General features: G+C 41.7%; 1 protein-coding gene across 2 annotated transcripts in view; it reads right to left on the bottom strand.

Annotated features, from left to right (window-relative positions):
• Positions 1 to 12432, bottom strand: part of PLCB1 (phospholipase C beta 1) — an 854892-nt gene that overhangs the window by 180983 nt on the left and 661477 nt on the right. For both annotated transcript variants that reach the window (XM_043883527.1, XM_043883528.1), the window contains exons 12-13: positions 7377 to 7459; positions 312 to 396 (exon numbers count right to left, since the gene is read on the bottom strand). In XM_043883527.1, the coding sequence (XP_043739462.1) occupies positions 312 to 396; positions 7377 to 7459 (168 nt within the window). The remainder of the gene's footprint in view (positions 1 to 311; positions 397 to 7376; positions 7460 to 12432) is intronic.

The following is a 12432-nucleotide window of genomic DNA, read 5'->3' as shown; positions in this document are numbered from 1 at the left end:
GAGGGGCGCGGTGAGGGTCCAGGAGGCGGTCAGGGCCTGTGCCCCGGGGCTCCCTCTGTGGGCGGAGGGTGTGGTGGGGGTTTTGCAGGCCCGGCTGGCTCTCGAGGGGCAGGGGGCGGAGGAGGGTGAGGGCAGAGGAGGAGTCAGACGGGGGTCTGCCCCGCTCAGGCGCTCCCCGCCAGCCTCCCCTGCCAGAGGGCTCCCGGTCAACTGCGTGACTCACCCCAAGAGACAGACACACGGAAAAGGGAGCCCCCCTAACCCAGTCAAGGGGGGCGTGCGCTCCTATGGGATGGGCTCGGAACGCTTACCGGGTACTTGTCCAGCGGCTCCATGAGCAGGGCGTCCCCGAAGATGAGTCTGCAGTACTCCGCCATCTTGGCCTGCTGCTTCGGCCTGAGGGGAGAGAGGCGGAAGCGGGCGGGTGATGCAAAGAGGCGCCTCAGCATGGCTGCACCGTACCGGCCACAGACGGACGGCATTCCTCCCCTTACCCGCCGGGACTGCTTTCATCTTTCCAAATCCTTGCCTGCAATTCCCACTTGTGTGGAGAGAGGAGGCTCTTCCTCGGAGGACACAGATGGAGGGGACAGCAGGTCACCTGCCTATCCCTGGATGCTTGAATGTCCCAGGGTTAGAGACTCGGTCCCTTTTGGTTAATTTCCCAATTCTAAATCAAACGCCAGATACTTGGGGGTAGAACTCATTCATGACTCTGTATGAATTTTTGGGTGAGATTTGTCTAACAGACAGAGCTGCACTGCAAAGAAGTATTTACAAGGAGGTGAAGAAACAGAGGAGAGGGAGGAAGGTGGACAGAGAAAAAGAGAAGCTAAAAATGCAGAAGCGAAAAGGCTGACAGGCAGAAGTGTGTCCACTTGGGAACGGGCCCTGAAGGAAAGACAAGTGAAGCATGCACCTTGGGGAAGAGTGTCTGCAGCCCTTTTGTGCACAAGAGGGGAGCAAAGGTGGTGTCAACCTGATGAGGTGCCAGGGGGATCTCTGTCTGATGGGAAAAGGCTGGAACTGTTGACCCGAGTTCCAGGTTCTCAACCTCTCAGGATCTATAAAAAGTACAGGAAAATAATTGTTCTTGGACAGGGGCAGAGGATGATGAGGAGATGAAGTGAAGTAATAGATGCAAACAGCTTTGAAGTGGAAGATGATCCCAGTGCTGGAAGGCAGCCTCTGCCAGCTAGACCGGACGAATGAGAGCCTGCACATGTATAAACAGAGTTGATAAGAGGGAATATCCATACTCTTTCAAAACTGCTTCCCTTGACCTTTTAAAAAGCCATTCTCATTCTGTAGGATGCTAAATACCATTATCAGTTCAGTTCAGTTCAGTTGCTCAGTCTTTCCGACTCTGCGACCCCATGAATCGCAGCATGCCAGGCCTCCCTGTCCATCACCAACTCCCGGAGTTTACTCAAACTCATGTGCATCGAGGCGGTGATGCCATCCAGCCATCTCATCCTCTGTCATCCCCTTCTCCTCCTGCCCCCAATCCCTCCCAGCATCAGGGTCTTTTCCAATGAGTCAACTCTTCGCATGAGGTGGCCAAAGTACTGGAATTTCAGCTTCAACATCAGTCCTTCCAATGAACACCCAGGACTGATCTCCTTTAGGATGGACTGGTTGGATCTCCTTGCAGTCCAAGGGACTCTCAAGAGTCTTCTCCAACACCACAGTTCAAAAGCATCAATTCTTCGGCACTCAGCTCTCTTCACAGTCCAACTCTCACATCCATACATGACCAGACGGACCTCTGTTGGCAAAGTAATGTCTCTGCTTTTTAATATGCTATCTAGATTGGTCACAACTTTCCTTCCAAATACCATTGTAAAGGTATCCAATTCCATCAGGTTTTATGGACTGTGATTTTGATCTACAGGCTGTGGGACTTGATTTCCAATAGTCTCTATGTGCTGCATTGTTAGTACATTTTAGCAGAACTGGGGATGTAGTAAGAATAAGTAAGTAATAAAACTTTACTATAGTTCAAATTAATTAACAAATGTGATTCTAATTTTCATTCCTTCTACCATGACTATTATACCTGGATCATGGACTGTGCTTTTTCCTGGGAAGGGGGATGTTTTGGGGGTTCAAATCATATTGCAATGGATCCATAGGGAAAAGCACTCTTCATATCCTCTTTCTAAAAAGCATATATTTGGGGGAGGTGTCAAATGAGTTCTCTGGGCTTCCCATACAAGCCCAAGTTCACTACCTTCTTGGACTGCAAGGGAAGGCAAAGCAGAGCTTCACAAAACTTGCAGAACTCTACATGACAACTCCCAAATTCTCATCACATCCGTTTTCACCAGTTGGGGATTATCCTGTGCGACTCATGCAGCCTTTGGAATATCTTGCAGTTCTCCCAGCAGTGTCACCAGTGGAGGAAGCCCTGCCAACTGGAGCACTGACCCTAAAAACACTGGGGGTGGTTGTTAAAGGATAACGTGTTATAGTTGAGGGACAAGCAGAAAAGTGGCTGATTTGGCAGAGCATCCCTGGCCATTTACAGTTCAGACACTTCTGCCCAAAAGACAGCTGGTCCCAGGGCTCCACCAAGCCAGCAGGCTCTGCAGCTGTAGATGAGACAAGCCCATTGAGACTGGGCCTACTTGTTCCATGCTGCCCACGGGTTCTACAGGCGAGTGGAGTGGGTTGCCATCCCCTCCTTCAGTGAACCATGGTTTGTTAGAACTTTTCACTATGACTCATTCGTCTTGGGTGGCCCTGCGCTGCATGGCTCCTAGCTTCATTGAGTTACACAAGCCCCTTCACCATGGCAAGGCTGTGGTCCATGAACAACAACCACAATATGAATAACAACAACAACTATACTTTTCCAGGTCGCACAAAAGAAACTGTCCAACCCTTCCACTTCACTTTCATGGAATGATGCTATTAAATGGAGTTTTGCTGTTCCAACTGTGGTCCACAGATCAGCAGCATCAACAGGGCTTGGAGCTGGGTAGAAAAGCAGATTCAAGGCCTCCTGGGAAGACAGGCAAATTCTGTGTTGGAATCTCAGGTATTGAGTCAGAAAGGAAGGAAAGAAAGGAACAGGGCTCAGGGGTCTCAAGAGGCCCCCTCTGGAGTCTTCTCATATACACTCAAGTTGGAGAACCACTGTGATGAGTGAACTAACTCACCAGGTTCCTCAAGGATGTCACTTTCCTTGAGGGTTGGAACTTGAGAGCCCCAAGTTCCTTCGTTCAGAAGCCTGGAGTGAAAAGGAAGGATTTATTCCCTAACACCCTGCTTTTGGGATTTCTAGTGGAGCTGTCTTCTCACTCCACTCTAGTGGAGCTGTACTCATCACTTCAGGGTGATGTTCCAGGTGTCCCTAAACAGGTGGCAGGAAGACTCTGTCCTCTGTCATGCGGTCCCCAAATCAGACCCTGGGGAGGATTTTGCTAAACCAAAATCTTACTCGATTCCACTAAGGAATCACCTGGGCTTTTAATGCTGCAGGTGCCAGAGCCCTATCCCCAACCCCTGATTCACTGAGCTGGCGGTGGAGCCTTGGAACTTGCATTTGTAACAAGCCTTCAGGTAAGAAACAGCTGGTTAGTGAACCTCAGTGTTCAGAGCTTGCTCTAACACTTCACCAAATCACCTGGGGTCTTAAGAAAATGAAGATTCTGAGGCAAAGACTGGGGTAGGACCTGAGATTCTGCATCTCTAACAAACTCCCTGATCATGTAGATGCTGCTGGTCCATGGATCAACCACACTTTGGAGAGCAAGGATCTGTGTCTGACCTAAACTCTGAAACCTGCTTCACCATGAGCCAAGATGGGGAGAACAAGAGGCAGGTGTCCAGGGATAAAGGAAAATGTGTTTGAAGATCAAATACACATGCCCATCTGGCAGGGAACCTAACTGAAACAGAAAGCAAACTGAGCAGAAGTCAGAGGAGAACAAAGCAACTTTAATTGTGGGTTCTAATTGCAGAAAGAAGACATTACATTTACCATGAGAGAGAAAAAAAAAAAAAACAATCCTAAAGCGTTTAGAACATCAACATTGTCTCTCATGGAGATAAAGTGAGAGGAAAATATTTACAAATACATTTTGAGTTTCAGGCTACACCAGCCCCATATGGACATTTTAAAACATTGGCAAGTTTTCTGACCAAGGAGCAAGCCCACATCATCCAAGGTGAACTAAACCAACCTCCTTCTCTATATATGAAATATAGATAAAGGATTTACAAATCCTTCTTATATATGAAGGATTTACAACTGCTGGCAATTAAGGACTTCATCCAAAATCTCACATTCTCTGTGGCTGAACCAGATGTAGTGGTTTCTTCACTTGAGTGTAGTGGAGAATTCTTTTAGTGAAAATGCTAGTTTACAAATTACAAATTAGGTGGCCCATCAGTTAACTGGGGCTTGTAAAAAAATATGATTCAAAGTCTCACTTATACAAATTCAAATACAGGCGTGGAGGTGAAGCTCAGGAATTCTGCATTTTATGGGACTGTGATATAGCAGGTGGAAGAAAAGTTGTCAGCTGCTCACGGCAGATTTCTCCTTGTTACTCATGGATAGGTAGTTTCAAATATTAGGAGAGAAAACCAAAAAAAAAAAAAAAAAAAAAATCAGAGGTTTCCTTCTTTTTTCCAATGTGGGTTTGTTTTGAAGGCATGGCTCAAGTGGGCTGGGACTAGGGTTCTGATTCTGGCATTTTGTATACACAGCACAAAGGAGGGAAAAACTAACTGTTGCTAGAGATGGCATATAGGTTTCAGATGTTTTGGGTATGTGTGTCCCTGTGTTGAGTAAGATTCTGAGGGTGTATCTAGTTCAGTGGAGAAGAGTGCTATAACTTATGAATGGTATCCACCACTGGTTTGTTCAGCAATGAGGTGGGACGGCCCATGAGTCAAGCACAAGGTTTTACCAGCAAAGGGGAAGCCTGTCAATTTTCTTTGGGTGTGTGACAGCCCTTCAGGAAAGAACTGTGGCTGAATGATGTTGATATGTGTGTGAGGCTCAAGGACAATGGAAATAGGAAGCCAAAAACTTCCTCCCACAATAGAATTCAGCATCTTAGGATTTCACTGCCATTCCATCATCTCATAGCATCCTAGGAAGGCTGTTTTCCTGATTTCTTTTGTTATTCATGAATTATTAATAAACTTTTAGTAGCTTAATTTTTTACTTTTTTTCAACCTGAAAGGGCTGTATTAGGGGACAATCTTTTTTTATGTCCAATATAGGTTTAGTTTTCATGCTCAGTTTGGCTCTCTGTATGATTGGGGTTGAAGACTAAAAAAATATGCTGTGGTTAAGGTCATGAGCCACAAAAATGTGACCACTTGCAGGCTGTTGCCTTGTGGGATGCTCTGCTTGTCTTTATCCATGTTTGGAATGCTCATGATCCTTTGGTTTAGGCTTGGGGATGGTGTTGCTTAAACAGATGAGTTTTGAAGCCACATTAGCCAAATTTAAATCCCCACTCTAATATTTGAGCTGCATGGCCTTGGGCAAGGTACTCACCCTCTTTGGGATTCAGTTTCATCACTTCTAAAATATGGATAATGATAAAAATATCTATTCCTAGGAGCACCTGGGTTTGTGGTGAGGTTACATGAGTTAATGCTTGGACCCTTGTTTGGCACATAATATATAGTCAATAAATATTAGCTGTTGTTTAGTTTGCGGTGTTGGTAGTTGTTGATGCCTCTCTGGCTACGTGGCAAAGTCCAGTGACACTCAGGGGTGGACACTCAAGTTTACGAGACTCAAGGATGGTACCAGAATTTTTCATTTTGTCTAATTTATATAGAAATGTTTCTTGAAGAAAATGAATGCACTAGACTTGGAGATATTTCTGGAAAAAGGAAATGATACATCAATCTTTCCAGGAAGTATGGTTCTTGAAAAAAAGGTGCTAAGTCATTGTTAGAGCCCAATTACAAATAGATGGGCCGAGATGAGGAAAGTCACATGCACATCAAAGTTGTCACAGCAAGTGAAGTACTATAAATACAGCAACTGAAGAGGTTCTCCTTTCATTAGAAAAGAAACTGCAATGAAACAGAATAAATGCTTTTCTCTCCAGCTGCCCCTCAGGAGTGCTGGAGCACTAGAAAAACTATGTGCCAAATGATTACATTATTCACTGGATGGTTGTTTCCTAATGAAATAGAGTCATGAGCTGGTAAATGTAGTATGGATTTCCCGAGGGTAAACTAGAGATACAAATAATTATAATTTGGTTACTTCTAAATAAGGTCTCTCTCCACATATGTATAAACAAATGATTTAACTATTTTGAAATTGCTCGAGCTGAAATTTGGTCACTACCTAACTGGTTCTTTAAGGTTTAGTGAATTCTTTAAGAATTAATGAATTGAAGCCTGTGGTGCAAATTAGTTGGACAAAGGGAATCAGTGGCCTGGGAAAGATTTTCTACTGAAAGGAAGATAAAAAGGGATCTAAGAAATCTGTGGGACAACTTGGGATAGGTGTTGTAGGCTTTTATGGAGAAAACTGGCTTAGGTGGTTGAAAGAAACAGAGAGCTTCCCAAATGCTCTCGTGAGCAGTGACGGTCACCACTAGTGACCATAGTGTCTGACTAGTCTTCAGACATTAATTCCAGAGACTAGAATTTTAGTTTCTTGACTTTTGACTCAATGTAGATGAGAATCTTTCATGTTGAAGCTCTTTAGATTGAGTAACTGTATGATAAATTAATATGTACATATCTGATGTAAATGTGCCTAACTCTGATCCTCTGCCTTAAAATGAATGAAAGAGGTAAGTAAAAGTTACTTATTCTTTATGTGGCTCAGCAAAAAGCTCACATTGTTTTGAAATAAAATATTTACAAATATTAGCAAACGGGAAACCAACAAAAATAGGAAGGAGGGAGAATTTGGTGGTCTGAGTTCTGTGTAAGTACAAAGTGGCAAAATATAATTAATATATTTAATTCACCCTCCATCAGCTCTAGTGTGTACAGAACCGGCCATTTTAGGGTGGCAAAACTGACTACAAATTTGCACACAGTAGAAAGAGCTAATGAAGGAGGGTTATAAGAGCAGCCACTGAAATAGAGACACGTATTATATAAGGAAATGGGTTTCATTTCACTGTAAAAAGAGGAGTCCTTAAATTAAAATCCTACCATGGCAAGAAAATGGATTCCACAAGTCCAGTGGATCATTCTAATGTTAGTGAAATTTAAACCAACGAATCGCATCATATACAGATGAACACGTGCCACTTAATATACAGCTTAATTGAGGAACACCATTAATCACGCCAAATATCTTAAATCTGATGAACAATGACTAAACATGCTCTATCTGGAGAAAAGACTCCCTACTGAATGTGCTGAATACTTACGAGTCCACATGGTTCTCAAATGAAAGTAGAATTGGAAAAGGTGAAGTCTTAAATGCACATTCAGCAATGGCTTCGATCACTTCCTAAAAATGAGAACATATATATTCAATAAGCCAGAAGTTTAATGTGTCTATTTTTTTAGGTTAAACCCTTTAATACCATTGTCTTTTTCACTCATAGAATTGTATCAAATGGCCTAAAATGGCTAGAGGGGATTTGCAGGCTCCTGGACTGTAAATTTTACTACTCTTATCTTAGTAAGATAAAAGAAAGAAAACTGGATTTGGGTGGAGGGGAGTCATAATTGTGAAGGGGAATAGTTCTCCTCTTTGGTAATTACATTTATTTTTTTTAAATAATGAAAGAAATCTAATCTCATTATAAGAATTTTGGACAAAGAGAAGACTAAATTTTTCATCCATAAATTCATCTGTTGAATAAAATCACTGGCAGGCATTTTGTTACATTTATTTCTACATTTGTTTCTCATGTATTTGCATAACTTAGTAAATATTTTATTTGTATTTTTAATATTGTTATGAGATATAATTAATCCAAGGTATACAGCTGAAAATTTTTAATATTCACACTTTGCAATCATCTCCCCAACCTAAGTTAAGACATTTTAATCACCCCCCACAAAGCTATGTCCCCATTAGCTCTACACTCTACATTTTTCCAACCCCATCCCACACACTCAGACATAGGCAACCACTAATCCATGTTCTGTCCCCATAGATTCACCTACTCCTAACATTTCAAATAAATGAATCATACAACATGTGGCCTTTTATGTCTGGCCTCTTTCATTGAGCCTACTTTCAGGGTTCATCCATTCTGTAATATGTGTCAGTACTTCATTTTTCAACTATTTTTTTTAATGTATAGGTCACAGCTTTAATATCTGTATACAGTTTTAGGGAGTGGCAGTATCATAATTTATTTAACCACTATTCAATTGTTGGACAGACATATTTTAAGAGCTATCATTCAAATAATTCTCCAAAGAACCTCTTCATTTTCTCCCTTAAAGTTTGAATTATTTTTAAAGAATGAATTCTAAGAAGGGGAATTATTAAATTAAAAATAGGAAAATTTTCCCAGTCTTCTGTGTTTCTCCAAATTACTTTTCATCTTAGACTGCCTAGAATAATAGACCATATTTCAATGCATAGTCACCAACTTTGGACATTAGTTTTTCAAAATGTTTTCCTTATTGAGCTGGTATTAAAGGATAGATATCATTTATTTTTAATTATATCACTGTCAATACTCTTGTGGCTTTGCATCCTTTTTTTAAAAAATTTTGTTTGCATTTATTCTTTACATATTTTCCTTCTAAGTAGGAATTTTTACTCTGATTCCTTATGCCTGAGGCCTTTCTATTATCTTCTCTACCTTCCTTGAAGAATTCATAGCTTGCTTTCTATCCATGCCAGAAAGCTATTTCTCTGGCTGCAGAGTATAAATAAGGCTTTCCAATTCTGGACTGCATTTGCATATATCCTCTAAGCAGGAATTGACTGCATGGAGCAAAAGAATCACTCACTGTTTCTTAAGAGTGAATTCACAGATTGCCTTTCATACATTATTTTAGTTGATACCATCAAAAATAAGTGTGCTATAAATAGCAAGCAATGGTCAGATTTTAAACTCTTTATTTGATTTATTTGAGTGTGGGCTTTGGATTCAAACAGGCTTGTATTTGAATCCTTCTTCTTAACCTTACAAGCTATGTGACCTTGAGAAAAATCACTTAATACCTCCGTACATTTAGCTTGCTGGCCTGCAAAGTGGGAGTAATAAGCCTCATTCCACAAGCTTGTTGTGAGGATGCAGAGAGAGGAGGTAAAGGACGTAGCTCGTGATGGGCAGATAGTCTCAAGGGAACCAAGGTTACTCACCTTGCTGATGCCTCCCTCTCCATTCACCCTAAACCCAACTAATACAAACATAGCTGCCATTAGATGAGTGTTTACATTCCAGACAAAGATCTTATCTTATGCCATAAACATTCCCTAAGGAAAATACTATATATCATCTTACAGATTATAAAATGAAAACTCAGAGATATTAACCAATATGCCCAAGGTTACAGAGAAGAGAGTCCAAGAAACCCCAGGAAAGTCTGTCTGACTCTAGAGTTTGTGCTCTTAACTATTTTGCTAACTCCCATGCAGCTAATGACCTTAGCCACCTAAGATCAAAGGCCTCGAAAGAATTGCACAGCACTAGTCACAACAGCTGACATGGAAGAAACCTAATTGTCTGTTGACAGATGAATGGATAAAGAAGATGTGGTATATATACACAATGGAATATTACTCAGTCATAGAAAGAACAAAATAATGCCTTTTGTAGCAACATGGATGCAACTAGAGGCTATTATACTGATTAAAACAGAAAAAGACAAATACCATATGATATCACTTATATATGGAGTCTAAAATATGGCACAAATGAACCTATCTATGAAACCGAAGCAGACTCACTGACATAGAGATGAAACTTGTGGTTGCCAAAGCAGAGAGGAGAGAGAGAGAGGGGTGGATTGAGAATTTGGGGTTGGTAGATGCAAACTATTACTTATAGAATGGATAAACAACAAGATCCTACTGTATAGCACAGGAACTAATATCTAATCTCCATTATGCCATAATGGAAAAGAATATAAAAAAAGAAAGTATGTATGTATATTACTGAGTCATATTGTATGGCAGAGATTGGCAAAACATTGTAAATCAACTATACTTCAATTTAAAAAAAAGAATTGCAAATAGGTATCATAAGGGAAGTGGGTAGCAAACATGGGGTAAAAGGGATAGATTTTGTTTATTTCCTACATTTGGCGCTGTTTTATTGGCTACAGGCAAAACACATTAGAGCCACGTTTGATTCCTCTTTCTATCACATCTTTTAATTCATCTGTAGTCCTGTCCAAATGTATATTTGGAATATAACAAAATATTAGCACCTCCACCTCTATCATCCTGGTCAAAAAACACTTGTAATAACTGCTAGGATAGATTTTGTCATCATCCCCACATATTCACTCCCCTTCCTGTGATATCTGTGGACAGTGGGCATGGCCTTGTGTCTTGTTTTGGTTGCTGAAATGCGTCTGAAAATGACACAGGGTTTTGTTGAACAGGGTCTTAAAGAGCCATCTTGGCTTTTGCCATTTTCCTTTTCTGATTGCAATGAGCCTAGTGATATCTCAGATTGGAGCTGCTTTTTCTGTATGGATTACAGGTAATATAGCAAGGAGAGATAAGAAAGCCTTCTTCAGTGATCAATGCAAAGAAATAGAGGAAAACAACAGAATGGGAAAGACTAGAGATCTCTTCAAGAAAATTAGAGATATCAAGGGAATATTTCATACAAAGATGGGCTCAATAAAGGACAGAAATGGGATGGACCTAACAGAAGCAGAAGATATTAAGAAGAGGTGGCAAGAATACACAGAAGAACTATACAAAAAAGATCTTCATGACCCAGATAACCATGATGGCATGATCACTCACCTAGATCCAGACATCCTGGAATGCGAAGTCAAGTGAGCCTTAGGAAGCATCACTACGAACAAAGCTAGTGGAGGTGATGGAATTCCAGTTGAGCGATTTCAAATCCTAAAAGATGATGCTGTGAAAGTGCTGCACTCAGTATGCCAGCAAATTTGGAAAACTCAGCAGTGGCCACAGGACTGGAAAAGGTCAGTTTTCATTGCAATCCCAAAGAAAGGAAATGCCAAAGAATGTTCAAACTACTGCACAATTGCACTCATCTCACATGCTAGCAAAGTAATGCTCAAAATTCTCCAAGCCAGGCTTCGAAGAACTGAAGAGCCTCCTAATGAAAGTGAAAGAGGAGAGTGAAAAAGTTGGCTTAAAATGCAGCATTCAGAAAACTAAGATCATGGCATCCGGTCCAATCACTTCATGGAAAATAGATGGGGAAACAATGGAAACAGTGAGAGGCTTTATTTTTTGGGCTCCAAAATCACTGTAGATGGTGGCTGCCAGCATGAAATGAAAAGACCCTTCCTCCTTGGAAGAAAAGCTATGATCAATCTAGATAGCATGTGAAAAAGCAGAGACATTATTACTTTGCCAACAAAGTTCCATCTAGTCAAAGCTGTGGTTTTTCCAGTAGTCATGTATGGATGTGAGAGTTGGATTATAAAGAAATCTGAGTGCCAAAGAATTGATGCTTTTGAACTGTGGTGTTGGAGAAGACTCTTGAGAGTCCCTTGGACTGCAACGAGATGCAACCAGTCCATCCTAAAGGAGATCAGTCTTGGGTGTTCATTGGAAGGACTGATGCTGAAGCTGAAACTCCAGTACTTTGGCCACCTGATGCGAAGAACTGACTCACTAGAAAAGACTATGATGCTGGGAAAGATTGAAGGTGGGAGGAGAAGGGGACGACAGAGGATGAAATGGTTGGATGGCATCACTGACTCGATGTACATGAGTTTGAGCAAGTTCTGGGAGTTGGTGATGGACAGGAAAGCCTGGCGTGTTGCAGTCCATGGGGTCGCAGAGTCAGACATGACTGAGCAACTGAACTGAACTGAATTCCAGACCTGCCTATCACCATTTAGGCCAATAAGAGGCCTGAAGGTGAGTGAAAACCCAAGGGCCTATCTCTCTTTGTGTTTGACCAGTGAAGTGCCCATGTCTTTTCTGGGCCCACTCTCACACACATTTGTAGAGAGTCCATGTCCTCACCTGTCTTTCTTGTTCTCTGGGTGGCATTCTCTCTAGTCCCACAGTAGAGATTCTGGTGTGCTCTGAAATGTTGCTGAATTCTAGGTTTCCTAGACCTTCTTGACTCATTTATTCTGAGAAAGTGAAAGTGTTAGTCACTCAGTCGTGTCTAACTCTTCATGACCCCATGAACTGTAGCCCACCAGGCTCTTCTGTTCATGGAATTCTCCATGCAGGAATACTGGAGTGGGTAGCCATTCCCTTCTCCAAGTGATCTTCCCCATACAGGGATTCATCCTGCATTGGGGGTGGATTCTTTACCATCTGACCCACTAGGCAAGCCCCTC

Source organism: Cervus elaphus, chromosome 23, assembly GCF_910594005.1.
Source record: "Cervus elaphus chromosome 23, mCerEla1.1, whole genome shotgun sequence".
NCBI lineage: Eukaryota > Metazoa > Chordata > Mammalia > Artiodactyla > Cervidae > Cervus > Cervus elaphus.
The sequence above is the reverse complement of the archived record's forward strand: the minus strand, read 5'-3'. Positions and strand labels throughout refer to the sequence as shown.